The sequence below is a fragment of the Myotis lucifugus genome, unplaced genomic scaffold, assembly GCF_000147115.1.
Source record: "Myotis lucifugus unplaced genomic scaffold, Myoluc2.0 scaffold_669, whole genome shotgun sequence".
Taxonomy (NCBI): domain Eukaryota; kingdom Metazoa; phylum Chordata; class Mammalia; order Chiroptera; family Vespertilionidae; genus Myotis; species Myotis lucifugus.
This window is the reverse complement of record NW_005871717.1, coordinates 270,380-298,222: the sequence shown is the minus strand read 5'-3', so window position 1 is coordinate 298,222 and position 27,843 is coordinate 270,380. Positions and strand designations below refer to the sequence as shown.

General features: G+C 53.3%; 1 protein-coding gene and 1 non-coding gene across 3 annotated transcripts in view; one reads left to right on the top strand and one right to left on the bottom strand.

Annotated features, from left to right (window-relative positions):
- Positions 1-10,061: 10,061 nt before the first annotated feature.
- On the bottom strand, positions 10,062-10,195 carry LOC111823770. Its single transcript, XR_002826861.1, has one exon. It is a non-coding gene; the product is annotated as a small nucleolar RNA U109 (small nucleolar RNA).
- A 1,740-nt stretch (positions 10,196-11,935) lies between these two features.
- The window catches only part of POLR3E (RNA polymerase III subunit E), a 25,747-nt gene continuing 9,839 nt past the window's right edge, over positions 11,936-27,843 (top strand). Inside the window, exons 1-13 of one of the 2 annotated variants that reach the window (XM_014447511.2) lie at positions 11,936-12,249; positions 13,578-13,628; positions 16,336-16,413; positions 16,956-17,071; positions 17,458-17,540; positions 18,994-19,101; positions 19,392-19,441; positions 20,942-21,061; positions 21,973-22,058; positions 22,183-22,227; positions 22,311-22,402; positions 23,267-23,387; positions 26,744-26,825. In XM_014447511.2, the coding sequence (XP_014302997.1) occupies positions 12,214-12,249; positions 13,578-13,628; positions 16,336-16,413; positions 16,956-17,071; positions 17,458-17,540; positions 18,994-19,101; positions 19,392-19,441; positions 20,942-21,061; positions 21,973-22,058; positions 22,183-22,227; positions 22,311-22,402; positions 23,267-23,387; positions 26,744-26,825 (1,068 nt within the window). In that variant the 5' untranslated portion in view covers positions 11,936-12,213. The remainder of the gene's footprint in view (positions 12,250-13,577; positions 13,629-16,335; positions 16,414-16,955; positions 17,072-17,457; positions 17,541-18,993; positions 19,102-19,391; positions 19,442-20,941; positions 21,062-21,972; positions 22,059-22,182; positions 22,228-22,310; positions 22,403-23,266; positions 23,388-26,743; positions 26,826-27,843) is intronic. The other variant, XM_006105308.3, reaches the window with a different exon arrangement.

Sequence of the window (27,843 nt, the reverse complement as noted above, 5' to 3'; positions counted from 1 at the left end):
CAGGGCCCAGCCGCCTGGCGCGTCCTCCCGAACCTCCTGCCGGAGCGCCTGTCCGGAGGCGGCCGGAGTCCCGCCGGCGTGGCGTGGCTGCGTGGGGGCCTGGCCGCCGCGAGGGGGGCGAAACCCATTGGGCCGAGCGGCTCGGGACCGCGGCCCGCCCGGAGGGCAGCGGGAGGGCACCGGTCTGCCAGCCGGGAGCCGGCCCGGCCTCCGCGCTCTCTCGGGCCGTGGCCGGCGTTCACGGGGCCCGCGGTGACCGGTCGGTGAGCGTCGCCCAGCCCGTCAGGGTAGCCGGCCGCCTGCCCTGTGCTCCGGTCGGCGCCAGGGCAGGAAGCGAGGTGTCAGCCGCGGCCCGGTTCTCACCTGTGAAATGGGCTCACGGACCTCCCTGCCCCGGGGTGGGAGGCCGACCCTCCGGCGAGGGGAGAAAACATGGCCGAGTGGAGATGGACGCCCGGGGCACGCTCCTCCCGGGGTTCAGCCCGCGGCGCGTCCTCGGAGGCCTGTGCTTCTCCCCGTTTCGGGGTGAAAAGGGTGGCGGTCCCGGCCCCTCGCGGGTCCCGCGGCCGCGGCGCTGAGCAGCAGACGCGGGGCTTGAACCTGCGCGGCGCGGCGCCGGAGTCCGGGCCCTTGCCCGCTGCGCCGTCCTGCCGGCTCCTCGGAGGGAGCGGGGCCGGAGCTAAGGATGCGAAGGCGCTTTGACATCGGCCGGAGCGGGCTCTGTCCGGGCTGCCGTCCCCCAGCGCCGTGACCTTGCAAGTTATTCCCTCTCTGAGCCTCGGTCCCTCGTTTCCTGTTTCGAGACGATGAATCTTGACTTAGGAGATGAAATGAGAAAAGATGTGAAGTCCTCAGAGAAGGGGCTGATGCTCATTTAGGGCTAATTCTTTAAAAGAATTTTTTTGATTGATTGGTATTAGAGAAGGGGGCAGGAGGGAGGGAGAGAAAGAAAAAAGCGTGGATTTGTTGTTCCACTTAGGCGTGCGTTCATTGGTTGATTCTTGTACGTGACCTGGAGTGACCTGGCGTATGGGGACCAGGCTCTCACCAGCTGAGACCAGCTCCCTGGCCAGGCCCTGCTGCTCGTCCCCCCGGCCAACGCTGCCTTCAACGGTGGAAACCAGTGACTTGCTTAGGGGCATAGAGCCAGCTAGAGAAGCCAGGCCTTGGGACTTGCCCCGGGGCTCTTTCCCCTGCACTCCATTCATTGTCTTCTGTCCCCGGAGACCTCTCTCCCTCCAGCAGCTGGAGAGCTCTTGAGATTGCTTCTGCTTTTCTGATTGGCTGGCAGGTTGGATTGGGTGCAGCATAGGTACACCCAACCGGCCTTCAGGTGCCCCTCTGCTCTGCCCCTCTCGCTCCACCTGGTGTCCCTGTCCCTTTCACTGTGGGGACGCTTCCTGCGCCCAAGGCCGTGGAGCCACTGCCACAGCGCCCTTCCCTGCTGAGGCCCCGGGTGGCCACTGCTGATGTGGCACAGCTTGGCTTTCCTGGTGGCCGGAAGCCTGCTCCCTCCTGGGCCACAGCCTGTCTGTTCTCATGCGCACAGGAGTCCCGCCCTCGGGCTGGGCTGAGTTAGGCTCGCTGGGTTGAAGTTTTATGACCACCTGATTCCATGTGCTCATTCACTCACTCATTCTTTGTACTATATTGTGTATACTTCATGCCAGGCACTGTTCTGGGTGTTGAGAGATCAGTGTAAATTGAGAGAGAGAAAGAATAATCCCGTTCACAACTTGATTAAATAAATGTAATTATCTTCACTTGCTGGTTGAAGCACTCAGTGGCCCTGATGGAGCTTAGACTCTAGTGCAGCGGTTCTCAACCTGTGGGTCGCGACCCCTTTGGCGGTAGAACGACCCTTTCACAGGGGTCGCCTAAGACCATCCTGCATATCAGATATTTACATTACGATTCATAACAGTAGCAACATTACAGTTATGAAGTAGCAACAAAAATAATTTTATGGTTGGGTCACAACATGAGGAACTGTATTTAAAGGGCCAGAAGGTTGAGAACCACTGCAGTGCAAATGTAGACAACACATAAGCAAATAGACGAAGTAGTTCCAGGTTGTGGGAAGAACCACAAAGGAAATAGAACAGGGAGAGGTGGTAGTGACCGGGAAGGGATTTGGGGTGGGGATGCTTTAAGATGGGGTGGGGTGGTCAGAGAACCCAGCTTCTCCTGGAAGGGGTGGTGCTGATATCTAATGAAAAGTAGCCAGGCCTGAGAAGACCCGGGAACACATGATGTGCAAAGGTCCTGAGGCAGGCTGGGCTGGCAGGTCCAGCGAGTGGATGATGAAAGGCAGGGGCCGTGGAAGGAAGTTTGGATTTTGTTCTGTGTGACAGTTAAGGGTTGTCAGCAGGAGGAGGATGTGATTTACAAGGACAGCTCTGGCTGTTTCTAGGAGAATTGGAGGCAGGAAGGAGGGGCTACAGGAAAATTTGCTGAAGCAGTACTCTTCAAATTGCAGGTCAAGACCAAATATTAGAGGGATGTATCATCAACTTGGGATATTAACCAGCATTTTTTAAAATTTTGCTTTTTTGTTTGTTAATCCTCACCAGAGAATTTTTCTTCATTGATTTTTATAGATAAGGAGGAAGGGAGAAAGAAACATCAATGTGAGAGAGACACATTGATTGGTTGCCTCCACACTTGTCCTGACCAGGCGGGTGATCGAACCTGCCATTGACAGAGAATCTAACTGAGACGCTTGGGTACTGGGGCCAATACTCTGACCGCTGAGCCACATCGGCCAGCATTTTTCATTTTAATGAGCGAGGGTAGAGAGCATCTCTGCTTCACATAGAGTAGACAATTATGGTTGTGAAACCTTGTTTTTATGTGATTGTATCTTCTGGGTCGTTTATATGAAATGGATTTTTTAAAAATTCTTGTTGAAAGTTTTACATATGTCTCCTTTTTCCCCCATTGACCTCTCCCCACCAGCTCCCCTCCCCTCCCCCAGCACATGGCCCTACCCCCTTATTATCTGTGTCCATTGGTCATGCTCATATGCATGGATATAAGTCCTTTGGTTGATCTCTTACCCCCTCCCCCAGCACCCCATTGGATTTCTTACTGTGGGTCTTAGGCTGAAAACTGAAAGCCACTGAGTTGGATGGGATGGTGGGTAACAGGAGGTGAAAACCCCTGTTTTTCTTTTTAATCTTCACCTGAGGATATGTTTCCGTTGATTTTTAGAGAGAGTGGAAGAGAGAGGGAACGACAGAGAAATATCACTGTGAGAGAAACACATTTATTGGTTGCCTCCTGCATGAGCCCTGACCAGGGCCCGGGCGGGGGGGAGCCTGCAACCAAGGTACGTGCCCTTGACCAAATTCTAACCCGGAACCCTTCGGTCCGCAGGCAAACACTGTCCACTGAGCCAAACCGGCCAGGGCGAAAACCCCTGTTCTGATCCAGTCAGATGTCCTGCCTGGAGGGAGGAGCTCCTCTGACTAGGGAGAGGTCCGCAGAGCCCAACAATGGCGGAGAAAGCCTGTGATTGGGAAGGATTGCATCTTGAGAGCTGCCCAGGCCACACCTAGGAGTCCCAGTTTCTCAGGTGTCCACAGAGCCAGCTGGAGAGGAAGGAGATGCTTGCCATCTGTGGCACCTGGCAGCCAGTGCAGACAAGTGGGGTCTTTGGTTCTCCCATCCAGACCCTCTGTCTGGTCTTAGAAGGCACCTAAAGCTGTGCATTTGGGGCTACTGGTTTTCACTCCGTCTTCCTTCTCCAACTTGTCACAGTGGCCTGTTTCCCTCTTGTCTGGCTTTTTACCCCACCAAGATCTACCTCTACTCAGAAGCTCTTGGGAGCTCCTTATTGAATAACATCCCTGTGATTCGTTTATTTAGACAACAAATATGTGTGGAGTGCCCTTGACTGGCATCTAACCCAAGACCTTTCCGTCTGTGGGGCTGGCGCTGTATCCACTGAGCCAAACCAGCTAGGGCTGTATCTTTTAAAATATATATTTTTGTTTAAATTTTTTTATTGATTTCAGAGAGGAGGGGAGAGAGAGAGAGAGAAACATCAATGATGACAGAGAACCATTGATTGGCTGCCTCCTGCATACCCCCCACTGGGGATTGAGCCCGCAACCCGGGCATGTGCCCTTGACTGGAATCGAACCTGGGACCCTTCAGTTGGCAGGCCGATGCTTCATCCACCGAGACAAACTGGCTAGCGCCTGGCCAGGCTTTAATATATTTTTTATTGAATTCAGAAAGGAAGGGACATGGAGAGAGAGAAATAGCAATGATAAAAGGGAATCATTGATTGGCTGCCTCCGGCACACCCCCTTGTGGGGATTGAGGCTACCGCCTGAGCATGTGACCTGACCAGCAATCAAACTGAACTCCTGGTTCTTAGGTCGACACTCAACCACTGAACCACACTGGCCAGGTGTATATATCTTTTTGAATTAGTGTTTCGAATTTCTTTGAATAAATACACAGAAGGTGGGATTGCTGAGTCATAAGGTAATTCTATTTTCAATTTTTTTAGGGTAAAGGGCCTCCAAACTGGTCTCCATAGTGGCTGTGCCAATTTGCAGTGCCATCAGCAGTGCATGAGGGTTCCCTTTTCTCCACATCCTGGCCAACACTTAATTGTTGATTTATTGGTGACAGCCATTCTCATTGGTCTGAAGTGCATTCTCATTGTGGTTTTAATTTGCATTTCTCTGATAATCAGTCACATTGAGTATCCTTTCATAAGTCTATTGGCTATTTGTATGTCCTCTTTGGAGAAATGTCTATTCAGGTACTCTGCCCATATTTTTTTTTAATTCGGTTTGTTTGTTTGAAGTCTAGATGTTTGGTTTTTTATTTTTTTAAATCTTTATTGTTGAAAGTATCCCATATGTCCCTCTTTCTCCCCCCATTGACCTCTTCTAGCCTTCCCCTGTCCCTCACCCTGTTTGTTTTTTGGTATTAAGTTTGTATGAGTTCTTTTTTTATTTTTTACACCAACTGTTTTTATTACCGAGTTTCGAAACCTTTCACAAGATGATAAACAAGAAAAAAAGGGGAGAAAAAAACCAACAATGTGACAACCACAGCTGATGTAATTCCCCATTGTTCGCAGTCAGCTCCAAACCCACTCCCGTGCACCTAAACGAGACGCAGCCTCGGACATTCCTTTTTTTTTTTTTTAACAACATGAATTTTATCCATGGCTTTAGTCTTTTTTTAAAAAATATATTTTTATTGATTTCTGAGAGGAAGGGAGAGGGATAGAGAGATAGAAACATCAATAATGAGAGATAATCATTGATTGGCTGCCTCCTGCACGCCCCCTACTGGGGGAGGATTGAGCTCACAACCCGGCATGTGCCTTTGGCCCTAATCGAACCTGGGACCCTTTATCCACAGGCTGACGCTCTATCCAGTGAGCCAAACCAGCTGGGGCAGGCTTGGAAATTCTTTATTCTAGTTGTAGTAGCGTATGATTCAGGTGCAGCCAAACAAGCTCCAGGACAGACTACACAGACTTTACCATGTGGGCTTGGAGTTGCAAATATGGAACTAAAATCTACACCGAACTGATAGAAACTGAGCACAGACCCAGGGCAGAGCCTGGGAACTCCTGTGTCAGTCTTGCCTCCTAAAGTGCTCTCTTATGTACAGACCAGTCAGACAAAGATGCAGAGCCCTGTGGTTAGTTTAAATTATACACCCTGTAGGTTGTATGAGTTCGTTTTGGATATTAACCTCTTATTGGATATATCATTAGCAAATGTCTTTTTCCATTGGGTAGGTTGTTTTTTTGTTTTATTGATGGTTTCATTTACTGTGCAAAAGTTTTTTAATTCAATGTAATCTCATTTGTTTACTTTTTCTTTTGTTTCCTTTGCCTGCCAAAAAAATATTACTAAGAGTGATGTCCAATAGTTCACTGCCTATGTTTTCTTCTAGGAGTTTTATGGTTTGAGGTCTTACATTTAAGTCTTCGATCCATTTTGAATTTATTCTTGTATATGGTGTACGAAGGTAGTCCAGTTTCATTCTTTTGCATGTGTCTGTTTAATTTTCCCAACACCATTTATTGAAGAATCTGTCTTTATCTCATTGTATATTCTTGCCTCCTGAGTCATAGATTACTTGACCATATAGGCATGTGTTTATTTCTGGAGTCTCTGTTCTATTCCATTGATCTGTGTGTCTCTTTTTATACCAGTCTATGCTGTTTTGATTACTGTAGCCTGGTAATATAGTTTGATATCAGGTGGCATGATACCTCCAACTTAGTTCTTTCTCAAGATTGCTGTGGGTATCTAGGGTCTTCTGTGGTCCTGTATAAATTTTTGGATTATTTGTCCTAGTTCTGTGAAAAATGCCAGTGGTATTTTTTTCTTTTTTAATCCTTACCTGGGGATATTTTTTTCATTGATTTTTCCCCCCTTAGAGTGAAAAGGAGGGTGGAGTAGGAGAGAAAGAAGGAAGAGGAGGGGAGAGAGAAACATCAGCGTGAGAAGAGACATATTGATTGGTTGCCTCCTGCTCTAACCACTGGGCTAAACTGGCCAGGCATTTGATAGTAACTGCATTGAATCTATGGATTGCTTTAGGTAGTATGGGCATTTTATTGTTAAAATCTTCCTATCCACGAGCACGGTATATACTTTTGTTTAATTGTTGTCTTTTATTTCCTATTTATTTATTGTATCCTTACCCAAGGATATTTTTTCTATTGATTTTTAGAGAGAGTGGATGGGAAGGAGGAGGGGAGAGAGAAACATCAGTGTGAGAGAGACATGGATTGGTTGCCTCCTGCAGCTTTCAGTCTGCTTGTGTCTTTTGATCTGAAGTGGTTCTCTTACAGGTAGCATATGTTTGGGTCTTGGTTTTTATTTTTATCTGTTCAGCCACCCTATGTCTTTTGATTGTAGCATTTAGTCCATTACATTTAAAATAAATATTGATAGTTACATTTAAAATAATTATTGATTGTTTTCCGATTGTGTCATTCTTCTCTGTTCTTTTCATATTCTCTTACTCTTGTTTATATGTTGACTAGTAGCCCAGTGCACAAAATTCGTGCAGGGGGGAGGGGAGTGGGCCCTCAGTCTGGCCTGCACACTCTCCAATCCGGGACCTCTCGGGAAATGTTTGACTGCCTGTTTGTGCCCACACTTTTTTTTTTTTTTAAAGAACCAGTTTTGCCTCTGTTGACTTTTTTTTTTTTAATTGATTTTTTTTTTTTTTTTACAGAGAGGAAGGGAGAGGGATAGAGAGTTAGAAGCATGATGAGAGAGAAACATTGATTCAGCTGCCTCCTGCACATCCCCTACTGGGGATGTACCCGCAGCCAAGGTACATGCCCCTGGCCGGAATCGAACCTGGGACCCTTTAGTCCACAGGCCGACGCTCTATCCACTGAGCCAAACCGGTTAGGGCGTGCCCACACTTTTAACAGATGACAGCTCCATTGTTGTTTCTTTCTTTTCATGCTTAAACCCATTGGAATTAGTAGGTATTCAAAGTGTGTATACATTTTGGGGGGACACCCTGTATATCTTTAGTCAGCGGTGAAAGGAACCAACAGCGGGTTTGTAACCCCCAGACAGGGAACCTCGCTCACTCCCCGCATGTCTCCCCACTCCACTTTCCACCTTCACAGGCAGTGGGAGAATCAATGTTTTCTCTCATTAACTCGGAAAAGCACGTCCTGTCACCCACTGCCCAGCAGGAGTGCACTAGGCCCCACATGAGCGAGGTTCAGTCAGGGCGGCCTTTGCTCATGGGCGCTGGCACCCCAAGTGCACATTCCTCCTCTGCAGTCGCCCCAACTATCCCACCGTTTCACTGAGAGGACGGAACTCCTCGCCGCCTCTGGGTTCCTGATCTTGAATGCTGACCAAAGGCACCTCAGCGAGGGCGGCCCACATCCACTGAATGTGTCTGTCTGCACCTGCTCCCGCCTCAGCACCTGCATTAGCCCTGGCCTCTGCAGGAACGGCATCACCACTGTGCCCTCTCACTGTCATCTCACAGGCGCCCACCCTCAGCACCCAGAACACCCAGACACTCTCCAAAGGACGTGAGCGTGTTGGAGGGGACCTGCGCACGTCCTGTGGGGGACGTAGGCATGCTGGGATTGATGGAAGTGCGTCAGAGGGGCGGGGGGTACTTGCGTGCGCCTTGGTCCGGGACTGTTGCAGGCGCGGGAGGGTGACAGTGTGCTGGGGGACGTTCGCACGCCAGGGCAGGAGGAGAGGATGTGTGCACCGGAAGCTTATGACTTCGCAGATCCGCAAACGCACATGGTGCGGCCAGGAGAACGTCAATCTGGCCTGCCTCGGTGGCTGTCCCTGTGATCGCACACTTTCTGGGCCAGGAGGCAGGACTTGCGCAGCCACTCCTCAGCGCTGATGGCCTGCAGGTGCTACTTCAGCTCGGCCCGCAGGCTCCGCTTGGTGCACTCACGGCTGCCACCACCGCCATAGGGAGTACAGGCCGCCCTCTGCCAGCCCACCTCCCCTGCCCAGAGGCTCTCCAGGTGCGCTCCCCACAGGCCCAGAGAGGCCTGGGTGGGGCGGGACGCCAGCACACGCTGCTCACCAGCCCGGAGTGGCCGGGGCAGGGTGGGGTGAGACGCCTGCCCACAGCCACTCGGTGCTTGTGCACATGCACACTGCCCACAGGCCCACCATCTTTGTCGGGTTAATTTGCATGCTCACTCCTGATTGGCTGGTGAGCATAGTGGAGGGATGGCCAATTTACATGTTTCTCTTTTATTATATAGGATGACTTTCTGTAGATTTGTGTTTGGATTCCTTTCTTTTTATTTCTTGTATATCTCTTATAGATTTTTGGCTTGAGGTTATGTCATGCTTCATATATGCCACAAGCTATGTTTATAGCAGTCTATTTTAAGTTGACAGTCCCTTAGGTTCACACACATTCTAAAATCACTACAATTTTTACACTCCCCCTCTATGTTTATGCTTTGGTCATTATTTTTTAGCTTCTATTGTGTGTTTCTCTTAATTTATTGTTGTAATTACACATGATTGTACTACTTTTGTCTTTTAATCTTTGTACTAGGTTTATAGTTGGTTGAACCACTGATTTTACTGTGTTTGCCTTTGTCAGTGGGCATTTTTCTATATTTTCTTACTTGTATTTTTTATCTTTTCTACTTAAAGAAGTTCCTTTAACATTTCTTGTGATACTGGTTTAATGGTGATGAACTTCTTCAGTTTTTTCTTATCAGGGAAGCTCTTTATCTGTCTTTTGATTCTAGCCTTGCTGGGTAGAGTAATCTTGGTTGTAGGTCTTTGCTTTTCATCACTTCGAATATTTCATGCCAATCCCTTCTGGCCTGAGATGTTCTGTTTAGAAATCAGCTGACAGTCTTATGGGAGTTCCTTTAACTGCTTTTCTCTTTCTGCTTTTAAGATTCTCTCCTTGTTTTTAACCTTTGGCATTTTAATTATGATGTATCCTGGTGTGGACCTAATTGGGTTCATCTTGTTTGAGTCTCTGTGCTTCCTGGGCTTGTATGTTTGTTTCCTTTGCCGGGTTAGGGGAGTTTTCTGTCATTATTCGTTCAAATAGAAGTTTTCAATCCCTTTCTCTTTTTCTAAGAGCTGTATGATGTGAATTTTGTTTCTCTTGTTGTGGTTCCTTAACTATCCTCATTTTTTTAAAAAAATTATTTTTTCTTTTTGCTGTTTTAATTGGTATTTTCTACCACTTTGTCTTCCAAAGGTATTTGATTTGATTCTCTGCTTCATCTAATCTACTGTTGGTTCCTGCTAGTGCAGTGATTCTCAACCTTCTGGCCCTTTTAATACAGTTCCTCGTGTTGTGACCCAACCATAAAATTATTTTCGTTGCTACTTCATAACTGTAATGTTGCTACTGTTATGAATCGTAATGTGAATATCTGATATGCAGGATGGTCTTAGGCGACCCCTGTGAAAGGGTCGTTCGACCGCCAAAGAGGTTGCGACCCACAGGTTGAGAACCGCTGTGCTAGTGTATTCTTTATTTCTAATACTGTACTCTTCAATTTTGACTGTTTTTTGTTTTTGTTTTTATGTAGGAGACATATACTACTACTTAACCTCTATGGTAAGGTTGACAGTCCTGAGAACTTTTTTAATGTAGCATGTTATGGATGTTTTCCTGCTCCCAAAGGAATGAGGAGCAGACATATTTCCACATGAAATGTGACATTTTAAAAAATGTTTCCTGGCTCTTTGTGTAAGTTCTCACTGAGTTCACCTACTCTTTCCCTAAGTTCATTGAGCTTCCAGCTGTTTTAACAGCTAGCTAACTGGTTTCCCTGACCAGCAAGGGTGTGATCCCTGCAAGCCTCTAGTATATTGCTTGTCTCCATTTTGTTTATTTTTTTCCTGGACTTCTTTCATTTTGGATATGTTTCTTTGTCGCCTTATTTTGCCTGCCTCTCTGTGTTTGTGTTTCTTTCTGTGACATCCCCCAGTCTTGGCAGAGTGGCTTATGCAGTAGGGGTCCTGTGGGGCCGGTGGTGCAGCCTTCCTGCTCACCTACGTCTGGCGTTTCAGGAGTCCCTTGTGTGGGGTGTGTGTGCCCTCCTGTTGCAGTTGCACCTTGATTGCTGCTGGCCTTTCCGGGGGTAGGGTTGGCCCTCAGGCTGACTGGCTCTGAGGGCTGGCTGTGACTTGAGTGAGTGAGCTGTTTTTCAGGGGTGGACCCCACAGAACGGGGTTTGCTTTAGCGAGGCTCTTTGGGGGCTAGTTATGTAGTGCTCTGCTGTGCTCTGCAAGTGGCCACCGTTTGTGACGGCTCGGGTCCCTAAGGAGAAGCTACCAAGTGATCTGCATTTGGTCACCACTGGTGCTGGGTTTGGTGCACTTGGGAGAGGCAATGCTGAGAGCCCAGACTGGCTGCCACGTGTGCTGCTCCTGTGGCCCTTTAGTTGAAGCTACATCCAAGTCAGTTACTGGCTGTAGCGGATGCCAGGTTTGGGCCACCTGGTGGGAGTTACAATGCAAGTTGAGACCAATTACTGCTTGTGCCGGGCATGAGGCACTTGTTAAGAGGTACAGGGCACTCCAAGGCCAGCTGCTGCTTGTTTGAGGTTTGTGGGCCTTTGAGAAAACGTAGGAAAGTCCTCAGCGTGAGCAAAGGCAGGCTGCTTATGTGGAGGAGCTGCTGACCGAGGCTCTGGCTGGGTGAGTGTGTTGGGTGGGACACCTCTATGGGATGGAAGGTGTTAGCCAGGTTAATGGAGAGCTCAGATTTAGCACCCCCTGTGTCACAGTGGCACCTGCCAGCACTTCTGCCCCAGCTCTGCCCCTCAGGCCATGTCCTGAAGCTAGTCAGCTCAGGTCCCTCTGTGTGTTCCTGGCACTTTCCGAGCTGCTACCCAGTGCTGAAGCCCACAGTGCGTGTTTCTGGGTGAGTCTGTGCTCTACACTTCAAAGCAGCCCTCAGTCTCACCTGCACGGGGTCCCTGCTGAGTTTCATAACCAGCTGTTTTGGGGACTCCTCGCCCTGGCGCTGGCGCTGTGGCTGGGGGGCCTGGTGTGAGGTGGGGGACTTGCACACAGGAGCTGTCGCCTCATGTGGGTGTGGGGCGAGTCTGTTTTGGTCTCCGCCCCTCCTGCCAGTCTCTACATCATTTCTTTTGTATATCCTTATCCTCAGTTATGGGGGTTCGCTCAGCTAGCTTTCAGGTGGCTCTCAAACGTGGTTGTTCTGTAATTTAGTGGTAATTGTAATGTGGCCGTGGCGAGCATTGCTGCTTCTTGCTTCGCCATCTTGACCAGAATTCTCTGAATCGTTTTTAAAACTTCCCATGGTCCCAGTTAGTTCCCTCCCGAGTGCTGTGATCATGGCTGTGGCTCAGCCAGCCTCCGTTCTGGCGAATTCTTACTGTGAGTGGTCAGAAAAACCCTTCCAACTGGTCATCCTTCCCCCAGGTGCAGCTCCCACCCCGTCTGCACCCATGGTATGGTGGTTTCTCTCTTTTGGGTGCCGATGGATGGATTATATATTGGCTGTCATTATTGACTCCAGGAAACACGTAGAAAAAAGATCAACACCTGTTTGTCTTGGGCTCCTCCCTCCCAGAGTCCCAGAGCAGCACCTGTTACGGAATGGGCACAGTGGAGTGTCGGCTGGACGCTGACTGACAGGCCAGGCCTTCCGTTCTCCCTTACAGATTGAGTCTGCGGACCTCACGGCTGGCTCCCCCCTAGTATGGCCAATGAAGAGGATGACCCAGTCGTACAGGAGGTAAGTGCTGTGCCCAGGCTGCAGGCAGGGGCTGGGTTTCTTCTGCCCATCCTCCAGCCAGACTGGGACCTCTTTCCCCAGGTGCCTGCCTGGCTGGCTCCCTCCCTCCCTCCAGGTCTCTGCTGGCATCTCCGTGCCAGAGTGGCTTTCCTGACCACCCTGTGGTTGTGTGGCCTTCTGCACACTGCCCCTTGGCCCTAGCCCTCTGCCCCTTACCTCGGCCTTGCCTTGCACTTGGCCACAGCACTTAGCCCTAGACTTAAGTCTCCTCCTGCTAGAATGGAAGCTTGGAGAAAGTAGAGTTTTATGGGTTTTTAAAAAAACATTTTTATTGAGAGGAATATTTTTATTAAATATAGAGAGGAAGGGAGAGGGAGAGAGATAGAAACATCAATGATGAGAGAGAATCATTGATCAGCTGCCTCCTGCACGCCCCACACTGGAGATTGAGCCCATATCCCAGGCATGTGCCCTGACTGGAAATCGAACCATGACCTCCTGGTTCATAGGTCAGTGCTCAACCACTGAGCCATGCCGGCTGGGCGAAAGCGTAAACAGAGTTTTTATTCTGTTCACCGTGTCCCCAAAGCCAGGTTCAGGTCCTTGGACATAATAGATAGTCAGTGGCATTATTTGTTGAATGAAGGAATGGGTCTGCCATCTCCCCTTCACTTCACTGGGGCTCTGAGGACAGTGAGCCTCGGGCAGGAGGGGCTCTGGAGACACTGAGGAGGCGGGGTCTCCGGAGCAGACGGGCGGGAGTGTCAGTGCCGATGAGGACACACCCTAGAACTCTGGGCTTTTGCACATGCTGTTCCTCCACCAAGCAGGCCCTGCACCGTGCCTCCCCTGCGCCTGGGCCCTTCACCAGCCGGGAGAGTAGGTGCCTGGTTCCTGTGAGGAGCTGGGAGCAGGCAGGGCATGGTGGGGGTGGGGCAGGGAGGTTAGTGTTAAGAAGAAAGAAAGTTGGGCCTTGCAGGCCCCTCGGTGTGGCCAGGGCGCTAGGCGGATCCAGGCTGGGTGGTGGAAGGCACCCCCCCTGCTGCATCTGCATCAGAAAAGCATTGGCCCTCCTCCAGGAGGCCCTCCTCTGGGCAGCCCCAGGGAAGACACAGTTTATTCGATTGCAGTGAACCTGGGTAGGGCCCTGGGAGCCTGAGGGAGGGGCCCTGGCTGTGTCCAGATTGGAGACCTGGTTCCCTTTGGTGTTAGCAATGGCTGAGCTCTCCCTCCAGCCCCAGACTGCTTTGGGGCCACTGCCCCTCACACCAGCGGGCGGGGCAGCCCTGGGTCGGTCTCCTGGCTAAATCTTCTTCCCTTTTCCCCAGGTCGACGTGTACTTGGCCAAAAGTCTGGCGGAGAAGCTCTATCTGTTTCAGGTAATTGAGGGACCTGGAGGTAAAGAAGGAAAGCAGGTACTGGTGGGTGGTGGACGTGCAGTGGGGGGAGCGGGGCCAAGAACCCCGGAGACCTCCGAGTGTGATAGGACAGCTCTCTTCGTTCTCATGGGTGGGTGACATAGTCTCTCATTTCCAATATGAGAGAGCAAGGCAGCCAAGAGGCAGAGCCGTGGTCTGGCTAAAGCTCCGCTTCCACCTAGCTGCCAGCCCTGGGCAAGTTCCTGAATCGCTGTGACTCAGTTTCCCTATTTGCACAATGGTGAGAGTGTTAATTCCCGACTTGGAGGGTCCCCATGGGGATTAGAATGCTACCTGTTGCAGAGCTGGCACTAAGTTGACAGCCACCGATATTACCGGGCCTCAGAGAGGCCCTTCTGCAACAGCTCAGGCCTGTCTGCCGGAGCCCCTCCCTCCCGGATATCATGGCTCACAGTATTGAGCATGGACTGTGCCAGCCGTGGGCAAACTATGTCCCACGGGCCGGATCCGGCCCGTTTGAAATGAATAAAACTAAAAAAAAAAAAAGACCGTACCCTTTTATGTAATGATGTTTACTTTGAATTTATATTAGTTCACACAAACACTCCATCGATGCTTTTGTTCCGGCCCTCTGGTCCAGTTTAAGAACCCATTGTGGCCCTCGAGTCAAAAAGTTTGCCCACCCCTGGCACTGTGCGCTGACCTCGCTTCAAGCACTTAAACTCATTTATCCCACAATAACCCTGTGTGCTTATTGTTACTGTAATTTTGTAACAGCTTTATTGAGATCTAATCTATACAACATATGATTCCCCCATTTAAGTGGATAAAGCAATGGATTTTAGTCTCTTCATAGGACTGTGCAGCCAGCACCACAGTTTATTTTAGGACGTTTGCCCCCCTCCCCATTCCCACCTGCAGCCCTAGGGAACCATCACCCTATTTTATATATATATATGTATATGTATATATATATATATTTCATTGATTTCAGAGAGGAAGGGAGAGAGAGAGAAAGAAACATTAATAATGAGAATCATTGATTTGCTTTCTCCTGCACACCCCCTACTGGGGATCAAGCCCGCAACCCAGGCATGTGCCCTCACTGGGAATCGTGTGACCTCCTGGTTCATAGGTTGATGCTCAACCACTGAGCCATACCAGCTGGGCTAACCTATTTTCTGTCTCTATGAGTTTGCCTGTCCTGGACTCACACAATATGTGGCCTTTTTTGTGTCTGGCTGTCATGATTTGGCATGATGTTTTTGAGATTCACCGGCATATCAGTGCCTCATTCCTTTTTATGGAGGAATAACCCCACAGTGTGGGTCTGTAGGCAGCACGTTTTGTTTATCCGTGCATCAGTCGGTGCTGTGTTGGCTCTCACGTGTAATGAACGCTGCAGTGCCCTTCCCCTGCAGGTGCCCGAGTGGATATGTGTTTTCATTGCTCTGGGGTGTATCCATAGGAGTGGGTTTGCTGGGTCACATGGAAGCTCATCGTTTTGAGGAACTGCCAGACTGTTTTGTCCATCTGGTTCTTATTTAAAGTATTTTTTCCCATGTTGCATTCAATAAAACGAGGCACAGGGAGGCTATAAGTTGTGCACGGGGCCTGCCTGGGGTGGGGCCTGGGACAGGGCAGCAGCAGCAGCACTGCAAGCGTGTGCCAGGGTAAGGGCTGGCATCTGTGCCCCCAGGCTCTGCTTTTGTCAGCTTTGGGGCTGGGCCCTCCCTTCAGAACCTGCGCCCTTCACCACCACTCTTTCCAGATGGGCTGGGCTCCAGCCTCCAGCCCAGGAAGCAGAGAAGGTCGCCTCACTGCCACCGGAGCGGCTTCTAGGAAGCGTCATTTCCTTGGCTAGATGCCATCCTGACGTGGCCCCGCAGGAGCGCTCACCTCGCACTGCACAGCTCCCAGGCTCACTGGCGAGGCCGCGTGGGGCTTTCGGAGAGGGCGTCCGAACATGACTCGGCCGTTCACTCAGTAGCGTATTTGTGGTGGGGGACAGAGAAGTGCGACAGTGAGGATTGACATGGAAGTATGGCCCTAGTGCAGTGGTTGGCAAACTGCGGCTCACGAGCCACATGCGGCTCTTTGGCCCCTTGAGTGTGGCTCTTCCACAAAATACCACGTGTGGGCGCATGTACAGTGCGATTGAAACTTCGTGGCTCGTGCGCAGAAGTCGGTATTTTGTGGAAGAGCCACACTCAAGGGGGCAAAGAGCCGCAGTTTGCCGACCACGGCCCTAGTGTGTTCAGAGCAGTACCTTAAGGTGTGACATAAAAATAACGTCACACGTGGCGACGCTGCGGCCCAGGGGGCTCTCTGAGGTCAGTGGCAGACAGCTCCCTCCTCTGTCTTCATCTTTCCGTTCCGGGAAAGTCCCTCCAGAGCAGGAGAGACTGCGGCGGTGCGTTCCCGCGTGGCCTCGCCCGGCTTCGGCTGTGAGCGGCACTTGGCCAGTCTTGTTTTCCCTCTTGGCTCCCTTGGACGACCTCCCTTTTGACTCCATGGCGGTGCTCTGCGGGTGCCAGAGCCCACAGGGTGATGTGCGGCTCTGGGTTCCTGAGGCTGGGGCTTGCCGGTGGGAAGTTGGAGGCCTCTGAGCAGTTCTTTGGAAGGAGGCCAGGTGGAGCCAGTGAGAAGGGGAGGCTGCGGAGAGCGGGGGCTGGGCAGGGAGCACTGATGCCTTCCTTCCCTCCAGTACCCTGTGCGCCCAGCCTCGATGACCTACGATGACATCCCGCACCTCTCGGCCAGGATCAAGCCCAAGCAGCAGAAGGTGGGCTGCCCTCTGTGCTGGAAGGAGGGCTGGTGGGAGCTGGTGGAGGCGAGGATGGTCCTGCTGGGCACTGGGAGCTCAGCAGTGAATGGAGAGTGAGGAGAGCAGCCGCTTGCAGGGCCATGAGAGGCCTGGAGGAGGGAGCCTCCAGGAGGGAAAGGCCTGGGGACTCCTGCTCACAGTGCCTGGGGGCAGGACAGCTGGGAACCGCCTGTCCAGCCCTGCGCTGCCTTTCCGAGAGAAAGTGAAAGTAAGGTTTCTATGAGAAGTCTCTTGATTTTTAATTCAGCTGTCGGCCTCTGGGGGTGTGGAGCTGTGGGGAAGGGGTGACAAAATGACACGACCCTCTCCCGCCTCCCCAAAACCACTCTGGCCTTTTCTGTTGGAATTTGGGTTTGTGGCCTGTGGTGTAGACGGAAGCTGAGCCCCTGGGGCGGGACAGGTGCCCTGCTTCCTGCAGGGCCGGCAGTCGGGGGGGGGGGGTCCCCTGAGGGCTGTGCCTTGGAGTCCTCATGGCTGGTGGGGGTGCTTGGTGCTTCCAGGTAGAGCTTGAGATGGCCATCGACACCCTGAACCCCAACTACTGCCGCAGCAAAGGGGAGCAGATCGCGCTGAATGTGGATGGCACCTGCGCAGACGAGACCAGCACCTACTCCTCGTGAGTCCCTGGCCTCCGGGCCTCGAGCTTCACTGTCCAAGTGTGCCTGCTCAGGGCTCAGATGTCGGGGCCTGTGCCCCAGAACTGGCTTCCGGCCCCCTGCCTCCCACCTTCGAGTAGTGGGCCTGGTGCAGACCCTTCCCCTGGGAAAGGGCTTCCCCGAGGTGGCTCCTCCCACCAAGTCCTTCCCGGGGCCCTGAGGGGTGTAGGGGCTCCCACCCCCTGCTTGTCACCTCAGCTTCCCTCTGGCTGCACACGTAGCCTGTCCTGTGGGCTTGGTCCCTGGCTGTTGGGTTTCAGAAGGCGTCTGAAGTCGAGGGGGCTGTGCCTGCCAGGCCTGGGGCTGGTGCTTCCCCCCCGGACACCCGTTCTCCCTGTGCTCCCAGGAAGCTGATGGACAAGCAGACATTCTGCTCCTCCCAGACCACCAGTAACACATCCCGCTATGCTGCTGCGCTCTACAGGCAAGGTACTGAGGGGGTGGGAAGTGGGCTGGGGCTGGGAGGGGCCTGCTCTAGCCTGGTGTCCAGCCCCTCTCCCCCAAATGCTAGACACCCACAGGGGCCAGGCAGCTTGTGCAGATGACAGATTGTCATGGCTCCAGAGTCGGCTGTCAAGGACTTCCGGTTAGCCGCAGCCTGTCCTGACAGGGATCGGGCTCCAGGGCACACACAGCGTAACTTTCGAGACAAGTGGTGGACTTGTTTTAAATACAAGGTACCATTACTAGGCAGATCTGCCCGAGGAAATGAAAGCTGTGTTTACAGAAAAACTTGTCCCTGCGTGTGTCTAGCAGCATTATTCGTGCTGGTGAAACGGATCGTGCGGCTGTCTGTCCATGAGCTGGTGTGGATGGCAACGTGGTGTAGCCACTCGGGAGCATTCTCAGTCACCTCAGAGTGAGGGGCAGACACCGAGAGCCTGGAGGGCAAGGCCCCACGTTTGTGCTCCCATTCATACGAAAGGCCCAGAACGGACAGATGCACAGGGACAGAACGCAGGGGCGTGGGTGCCAGGGATGGGTGGGGAGTGACTGCTGCGTACAGGTTTTGGCGCGTGATGAAACGTTCTTAAATTGATTGTGGTGCTGGTTGTGCAGTTCTGCATATGTTAGAACACATTGAACTGTATCGCATGTGAATTACATTTCAAACCTGCTAAAAAGTACAAGGTCTTGTAAGTATTTAGAGTTTATGAAGCAATAAGTGAAACTAATGTGAATACTTAGCAAACAAAATAGAATAGAATCAAAAGTAGCATCAAGTAACTCTTCTACATGTTTAACATCACCTTCCTGGCAGCCAGACGGCCACTCAGTTGCTCCTTATGTGGAGCGTCCTGCTCCCTCAGGGCCTGGCCTCTGGTTTCTGCTCTCCGAAGCCCACGGTCACCTGTGAGATAGATGGTCTCTGCACTGCCTCCCAGGAGAAGCCACGGCCTTCATCAGTGTGGGCTCCTCCGCATTTCAGTAGCTGACTTAATGGGACGGTGGGGTTCTGGCAGGAAGAGGCGGAGGCTGAGGGACTCTCGGGTGTGGGGTTGGGGAGGCCGTGAGGGTGTCTGACCGAGGCCTGGCGGGGAAAGGCGTGTGTTTGTGGATTGGTTGCCTGGCGTGGTGGGAGCAGCAGTTGACGGCAGGGGCTGGGTGTTGGTGGAGGAGGTTTGCAGGCAGGCATTTCGGACGTGGCTGAATCAGCGTTCCCGTCCTGATCCCGGTTGTGTGCTTGCTGTGTCCAGCAGGGCCGGGGTGCAGGGAGGGGTCGGCCTGGTGGTCCCAAGGCCCTAGGATCAGAGGCGGGAGGTGGTTGGCCATTGGGCCAGGGCCTTCAGTGGAGTCCGGGGCCCTTGGTGCCTGACTGCCTCGAACCAGGCCGGGCGTTGGCTCAGTTCCTGGAGTCAGGTGGAAGTCCTTCCTCCAACAGGTGAGCTCCACCTGACGCCTTTGCACGGCATCCTGCAGCTTCGGCCCAGCTTCTCCTACCTGGATAAGGCCGACGCCAAGCACCGGGAGAGGGAGGCAGCCAGCGAGGGTGAGCTGCCCAGCCCTGCCATCTATCTCTGTGACTAGGCGGGAGGGGCTGGCCAAGGGAAGAGTATGGAAGGGGTGGGTTACAGATGCTTAGCAGCACCCATGGCCTCTGCCCACTGGGTGCCAGTAGCACCCACCTCCCAAAATGCCTCCATGCATTTCCAAACGTCCCCTCGGGGGAAACTTGTACCCCATTTCGAGCCACTGACATGCATCTACCTGGGGGTGGGGGTGGGGGTGAGGGCGGGAGCGGAGGTCTCCAAGGCTGTGAGCAGCCTGTTTCTCTCGCAGCGGGGGACTCTTCGCAGGACGAGGCAGAAGAAGATGTGAAGCAGATCACGGTGAGCTCCAGCCCCAGAGGGAGGGTGTGGGCGGAGGGGCAGCAGGGCCACTTTGCAGCGCAGTGGTCTGGAGAGCAAGGAGCGGGGGTCTGTGCGAGGGTGCACTCTGGTGAAGCGGGTGCAGGAACAGCCTGCTCCTCAGGGCCCTCTTGCTGGGCTGCCTGGAGGGACCGCCGAGCCTCTGCCCTGCTGAGCTATCGGCAGGACGGCGGCCCTGCGTGTGTGGGAGATGGCATCCTGGCTTCCTGGACTTGTGTGGAGAGGAAGCCAGGGCATAGGGGTCCCATGCACATGCGAACATTGTCTGCCATGGGCCACAGCCCTGTGTGATTGTGTGATTCTGTCTCCAGTGGTGCAGGTCTGAAGCGCTTCTATCTCAATAGTTATTCCTGCATTTCAGAGATTGTAGGAAGAATCTTGACCTTTCAAATATTGACCTTATAAAGTCTCCCCCATTTAAGTATATTTAGGTTAAATGAGTCAGTATTTAAAATACTGCACAAATGACATGGATGGTACATAGGTGGCTAAAGCTGTGGGTGTTTGCATAGCCTTGGAGGCTGATGGGTTCTGGCATAACCAACATGGGGGATGCATGTGTCCTCCCAGTAGCTTGCTGGATGACCTGGATACCTCTTTCCCCTCCTGGGTGCTCTCTGGCCCTTTAGCCGGGCGCTCTCAGGCCTGTGTGCCTTCAAGGCCTCCTGTAGGACCTCAGAGTCCTGCAGCCCAGGCAGTGTCCAGCGCCCCTTGCACAGAGAGGTGACTCGGGCTTGGCTCCACCTGGACCCCAAGCAGCAGATGCCAGATGTAAATGGCGTGGGTAAGAAGGGAGCCTATTGGTTCTCGTTACTGAAAGTTGAGGGGTAACTTCGGGTATGGCTGCATTCAGGTGCTCAGACTCTGTTCTGAGACCTGGTTTCTCCATCTCTAGGTGTAGTCTTCCTCTTCGGCCTCTTTCTCAGGCCAGGTGTCTGTCCCCAGTGGTAGAGAGAGTTGTCCCAGCTCCAGGCTTACATCCTCCCAGCTTCCAAGACCCCTGGGGGAAAGGAACGTCTTTCTCATTACTTCTGAGTAAAGTTTCAGAATGGACTCCGAGGTTTAGCCGACCCTGCACCAGTCCCTGTGCTCTAGGGGATTTGCTCAAATTGCCCAGGTCTGAGCCGCCTGCCCACCGCTGTAGCTGGGAATGTGTGTTTGGGGGGAGGGATACTAGGTAGGAACTAAAGGGGAACTGGTGTTTCTCATAGGAGAATGGGGGTGTTGCCACCAGGCAGAGTGGAAACAGACTGGGTGCGGGCAGGTGGTGACCCTGAGAAAGCTGCTCCCTGGCCGGTGTTGGCAGGTCACAGAGGGACATGGTCAGAACTGAATTTAAAAGACCTGTGAGGACATGAGGGGAGGGTGGCAGTGGGAAGTACCCCCGATGTGGCCTCCTGGGGGGCTGGGACCGCAGCCCAGGAAGTGCCCAGGCCATCAGGCCTCCCCTCCTGTCCCCAGGTGCGGTTCTCCCGGCCCGAGTCGGAGCAGGCTCGGCAGCGCCGCGTGCAGTCCTACGAGTTCCTGCAGAAGAAGCATGCTGAGGAGCCCTGGGTCCACCTGCACTACCACGGCCTGAGGGTGAGCGGGTCCGGGGAGCCGGTGCCAGGAAGGACTGCAGTGTGGCCTCATTGTGTCACCTCTCCCTTACTTGAGGTTCAGTCGTGGCCACTTGCTAACGCCCAGGGCGAGGGGATCACATCCTGCAGGCAGTGTGTCCTGACTCCAGTGTCCACTCTACCCCCGAGGGAGGCATGGGCTGCCCCTCTGGTCCTGGTGCGCCCCAGCGTGAGCGAGCCTCTTGCTGGGCTTGGGGTGGGGCTTCTGTTTGCTTACCTGTCTTCCACGCACTGTGGGCCCTGAACCTCAGGCACGCTGCATCTGCGCGCCGTGCAGGTCGCCGTGGAACTGCCGAGGTGACTTACTGTGCTCGCTTTCACCTCGTGCATTGACTCTGGGACCTAGTTCTTGAAATTGTGTGGAGGAGGGAAGCAACTGAATATTAGCTCCCTGCACCCCACAGGCTAGGCTCCCAGCGTTTTTCTGGAACCTTCCTGGGAGAGATTTGTGTTGACAGAGCCTTTGCCTCAGGGTCAAACAGCTCTGCTGTTCCTAGTGTGTGACCTTGGGCAAGTTACCTAACCTCTCTAAATCTGTTTATCTATAAAATGGGAATAATAATAATAATAATAGGCCCTGACTTGGTGGCATTACTTTGAGGATAGGTGAGTTGGTGTTAATTACGGCCTTTGGTACAGAGCCTGGCACACAGTAGGTACTCACTGAATGCTAGCTGTCATTGCTTCTATGTTCCCGTGTCACAGGCAGGCCCTGAGGCACCATGCTGGGGCTGTGCAGCCATGAAATCTGTCAGGTAGCTGCTGAGGGGCAGCACAGTGGGTGGCTAGAGCGGCAAGTGGTGAGAACTGGATGGTGGAGGGCTGCGGGGCTTCAGCTGAGGTCCTGTCCCCCGTCCCCCCGTCCTCCCGCAGGACAGCCGTTCTGAGCACGAGCGCCAGTACCTGCTGTGCCAGGGCTGCAGCAGCGCCGAAAACACGGAGCTCATCAAGTCGCCCAGGTGGGACTGGCACTGTGGCCCCTGGGGGCGCCTGGGGAGCGACGTGGGAGGGCTGGGCCTCTGGCTGCTGGCGAGGAGGCTTCAGCCGGGGGACTGCCGCTGACCTGCCCTCTCCCCTCCGCAGTGAGTACCTCCTGATGTTGGTGCCGCCCAGCCAGGAGGAGGAGAAGTGAGTAGAGCGGGCTGGGCAACACCAGGGCTCTGCCTGTGTCCTCTGACCAGCCTCTGACCCGCTGCCTGTGTTCCTAACAGAGACAAACCTGTGGCCCCCAGCAACGTCCTGTCCATGGCCCAGCTGCGCACCCTGCCCCTGGCCGATCAGATCAAGATCCTGATGAAGAATGGTGGGTGCTCGTGGGTGCTCATTGGACCCTCCACCTCCCGAGTCGGGGACAGACTGAGGACCAGGGGGTGAGGCCAGAGGCTCCTTCTGCCCTCTGCTTGGAGCTGCCCAGTTTTACAGTTTCGATGGCACCTGGCGGCCCCTTAAGGGCCGGGCTCCCCACACCTCCCCTGCTGTGTGAGCACCTTCCTGAGCCTTAGTTTGTGAATTTATGAAAAGGGACTGGTAGCTCCGGGGGCTGCTCCCGAGCTCTGCCCATGACCATTAGCTGCCGTCCTCAGCATGCTCACCTGCGCAGTGCATGGTGCCCACGCAGGGCGGGTCTTTTTCTTGGAGGATTCTGCAAGCCAGAACTTGTGGGCGCCTGGAGCCGATGAGCGGCAGACATGAGCCTTGAACCTCAGAGCTGAGTCCCAGGTCCTGGGCTCTTCCTCTGAGATGCCCACTCCAAGGTCTCTGGGGCCCGAGCAGAGCGGAGCTCCTGCTGTGCCTGGGGCTGCAGAACTGAGGGCCTTTCCCGGCCCGGCCCTGCTCGCTTGGGTGGGGGGCTCAGGCAGTTGGGGTGAGCAGAGCACAAAGGTTAAGTGCGTGGACTCTGGACCCCGGTGACCTGGCGTCTCATTCCGACTCTGCCGCTGACTAGCCAGGTGATCCTGGGACAGTTTTGAACCTCTGGACCTGAGTAGAATGGCGAGTGTCTCCTGACACTTGGTCTTCCTCATGGGCATAGCCTTCAGGATCCACGGAACCGTGTCCTGGGTGTCACTCACGGGCTGGGCTGCTCTTTAAGCTGCACAGGCAGACCCGTGGGGACAGGGAAGGGCCCAGGCTCCTCTTCCCTGGTCTGATGTCTCTGCCTCCTCAGTGAAGGTCATGCCTTTTGCCAACTTGATGAGCCTCCTGGGCCCCTCTGTGGACTCCGTGGCTGTTCTGCGTGGCATCCAGAAGGTGGCGATGTTAGTCCAAGGAAATTGGGTGGTGAAGAGGTAAGTTGTCTGTAGCCCCTTAATGGGAGCACTTAATCCACTTATGTTTAATATGGTTGCTGATATTTGGGTTAAATCTGTCTACATTGCATTTAATATTCTTACCTTCTCTTTCTTCTTTTATTCCATTTTTCCTGCTGATTTGGAAGTTACCCTTTCGTAACTGTTTTAGTGATTCCCTACAGATTTCAGCATGCACTCGTGACCTGTCTCAGTTTATATTAATTGCTGCTTTTTGCCCTCATCCAGGATAATTCAAAGAACTCAGAATGTTTTACATTTATCTTCCAACTCACGTGCTGTTGTATAGTGTCCTTCTCTCTACTTTAAACCCCACAAGACATAGTATCTGGTTGGCATTCTTTCGATCTGCTCACATATTTGCCTTTGGATTGTGTTTGTTATTTCTTTCTGTGTCTCTCCGAGTTCCTTCTGCTAAGGAGTGCTGTGGCGGTTCTCCAATGGAGCCTGAGGGTGACCGTCTCTTTCAGCCTTGTTCTTTTTTTTAAAAAAATATATATTTTGCCGAAACCGGTTTGGCTCAGTGGATAGAGCGTTGGCCTGCGGACTGAAGGGTCCCGGGTTCGATTCCGGTCAAGGGCGTGTGCCTGGGTTGCGGGCACATCCCCAGTGGGAGATGTGCGGGGGGCGGCTGATCGATGTTTCTCTCTCATCGATGTTTCTGGCTCTCTGTCTCTCTCCCTTCCTCTCTGTGGAAGGTCAATAAAATATATTTAAAAAAATATATATATATATATTTTATTGATCTTTTACAGAGAGGAAGGGAGAGGGATAGAGAGTTAGAAACATCGATGAGAGAGAAACATCCATCAGCTGCCTCCTGCACACCCCGCTGGGGATGTGCCCGCCACCAAGGTACATGCCCTTGACTGGAATCGAACCTGGGACCCTTCAGTCCGCAGGCCGACGCTCTATCCACTGAGCCAAACCGGTCAGGGCTCAGCCTTGTTCTTGAAGGAGACTCCCCACTGGGCATAAGGCCCAGCAGCTCATGTGCTTTCCGTACTGTGTTCTGGCCGCCAAGCCCACTCCTGTCGCGTGTGCTCCTCGGAAGGTCCTCTGCTCGGTTCCCTCTGGCTGCTTTTAAGATTCTCTCTTGCTTTGGCTTTCCACAGTTCATGAAGGTGTGTCTAAGGGGGAACTTTTGATGTGTCCTGTTGGGCTTCATAGGTCTTAAATTTATGACTTGATGTCTTTCAGCAGTTTCTCTTTTCCTGAGATTCCTCTCCAGTCTGTCTGCATCTTGCATCAGACTGTCAGTTTCAAGGGGGTGGGACTGCCTGTTGACTGACTCCCTTACGTCCCCAGTACTCAGTATGCCTGGCACAGAGTAGACCCTTGGTGAATACAGTGTGGCTGTCTACATTTTATACACATTTGAATTATATGAGTTCTAAATGGTATAATGTACACACTTTTTAGAAAGTGTGATATAAAGTGAAAAAGCTGTTAAAGAGTGAATTGTTACAAATTTTTATAAAAGTAATGCACTGTGGCCCTGGCCAGTGTGGCTCCGTTGGTTGGAACGTCGTCCCATGCACCAAGAGGTTGTGGATTCGATACCTAGTCAGGGCACATACCCCGCTCTGGTCGGGGCGCATGCGGGAGGCAACCAGTTGATAGTTCTCACATCGATGTTTCTCTGTCTCTCTCTTCTCCCTTTCTCTCTCTCTAAGACCAATTAAAAAAAAGCAATTCACTGCAAAAAGTCCATGAATACCCATTTGATTAATTATAAAGTATATTCATGGGTGGCGCCCTCACCCTGGGAAGCACAGGCCCTGCATATGCATTGGGTATTTTCCTTCTCGGTGCACATCCCTCGTTAGATGGGGCCCGGTGTTGTCACCCATGCACGAGAGCCAGGGGCCATCCTGTTATACACTGGAGGACATTGGCCCAGAGAGAGAGACACTGCCAAACCCTGGCAGTGAGGCTGCCACGGCTGGGGTTGCAACTTTGCCCAGCACCACATGTGCCCCTGGTGCGGCCGCCCCTTTCAGCTGGTGGTCTGTCCCTGTGACTGGGCCTTTGTGGTCTTTGGGTCCTGCTGTGGTCTCTGCCCTGACCACCCCAGCAAGGCCTGTGGCTCCTACCGCCCTGTCCTGTGAGGGGATGATGCAACAGTCACACATTTGTCCAGTGTGTCTGCTTGTCCTGGGCCCTACAAGGCACTGTCATTCACACGCTGCCCTGACCGATCTGGGGCCCGAGCGGGCACAGAACGTAGAGGTCCGGGGCCTGGGCCACTTTCATTCCACACCTGCTTAGCAGCGACCTGCTCTCTGTGGTAGCAGTGAGCACCCAGGTCCGTGTCCCTGTCCCTGTCCCTGTCCCTGTCCCGAGAGTGTTTATGGGAAGGTGGGGGCAAGGATGGGTAGTAGCTGGTGGCCAGGTAGGATTGAGGGGGTGGGGCAGCAGGAGCAGAGGTGGTGTCAGAGGTGGTGTTGGGTGGTGAGTGTGTCCTGGGCAGCAGGCCTGTGGGCTGGGGAGGGTTGTGCTGTGGACATGCGTGTAGAAAGCCCTCGGCCCCGAAGTTCTCTGAGCCTAATGCTGGCCCCTTCTCTCAGGCTTCCCCCCACTGGTGCTCAGGGCCTGTCCAGGTCCCAGCCCTGCCCCTCACCCCCTCGATCACTGATCTCTCTTGGGCTTGCATGTGCTTTCCACGTGGGACCCACTGTTTTCCCAGAGTCTTGGGCTGGCCATGTCTGCCTCTGAGCCCCTGGCCTCTTCATGTCTGCGCAGCGGCCTTGGGGCTGGGCCACTTGTGGTGGGCGGGGGAGAGGAGGGGGTCAGGATGGGGTGGGAGGGCCCAGCCGGTTTTGCTCAGTGGTTAAAGCGTCGGCCTGTGGGCTGAAGGGTCTCAGGTTTGATTCCAGCCAAGGACACGTACCTCGGGTGCAGGCTCGATCCCCGGCCCTGGTCGGGATGTGTGCGGAGGCAACCAGTGGATCTCGATCCATCTCTCTCTCTCTCTCTCTCTCTCTCTCTCTCTCTCTCTCTCTCTCTTTCTCTCTCTCTCCCCCTCCCCCACCTCCCTTCCACTCTTTCTAAAAATTAATGGGGAGAAAATATCCTCAGGTGCTCAGGATTAAACACAACAACAGAGACAAAAATGAACCTAAAAGCTTTATTTCTCTCAATGGATTGGAATTCCTATTTGTTAAGAAAAAAAAAAAAGAAGGGGTAGGAAGAAGAACTTGGGATGGGGAGGGGAGTGTGTCTCTTTCCTACACGTGTTCACAGAGCCAGGCTGGGACAAGCGGGGCTCTAAGGGGGGGCTGCGAGGCCTGGGCAGGGGACAGGGACTGACCCGCCACCACTCTCGTTGGCAGTGACATCCTGTACCCCAAGGACTCCTCCAGCCCTCACAGTGGTGTGCCCGCCGAGGTGCTCTGCCGGGGCCGAGACTTTGTGGTAAGTGCCAGCCTCTGGCGTCGGGTGGGGGTGACGGTGCTGTGGGAGGAGGGTGGGGACAGCACAGGGCTTCCAAGACCTTGGCCAGGGCAGCCGCAAAGGCCAGGCCTGTGGGGCCGGGGCAGGGCCGGGCAGGGGCTCTAGGGTCCTGGCCTTATACAGACCTTTGAGTTCCTCTCGCCGAGGTTTGCAAACCCGAGGATTCTGGCCAACGAGCTTCATTTGGCTTGAGTGGTGTTCTTAAAATGTTGCCATGGGGGTTGATTTTTGCAAATCAAAATTATGAGACAGACCAGATTTCTAGCTCATCTTGAGTAATTGGAGAGTCTGGTGGGACTGGCCCACAGCCAAACAGCACTCACTTGGGACAGGGCTGACGGTTCCCAGTGCACACGGCGCTGGGCGTGTCTGCTTCTCTCGTGCGTGTTCCGGCCTGGCTGCCTGGCTTTTGCAACTCCTGAGCTTGGTCATCTCCATCCCCCACCCCACCCCTGCCCTTATCCAGAACCTCAGTGCCTGCCTCGGCAGTGTTCTCGGGGTGCCAATAGAGTTCTCGGGGTGCCGGCAGTGTTCTCGGGGTGCCGGCAGTGTTCTCGGGTGCTGGCAGTGTTCTCGGGGTGCCAATAGAGTTCTCGGGGTGCCGGCAGTGTTCTTGGGGTGCCAGTAGAGTTCTCAGGGTGCCGGTAGAGTTCTCGGGGTGCCGGTAGAGTTCTCGGGGTGTCGGCAGTGTTCTTGGGGTGCCAATAGAGTTCTCGGGGTGCCAATAGAGTTCTCGGGGTGCCGGCAGTGTTCTCGGGTGCTGGCAGTGTTCTCGGGTGCCAATAGAGTTCTCGGGGTGCCGGCAGTGTTCTCGGGTGCCAAATAGAGTTCTCGGGGTGCCGGCAGGGTCTCGGCGTGGCGGTAGAGGTCTCAGGGAGCACGGTAGAAGTCTCGGGTGCCGCCAGAGTCTCAGGAGGCGTAGAAGTCTCGGCGTGCCATAAGAGTACTCGTGTGCCGCTAGAAGTCTCGGCGTGCGGCA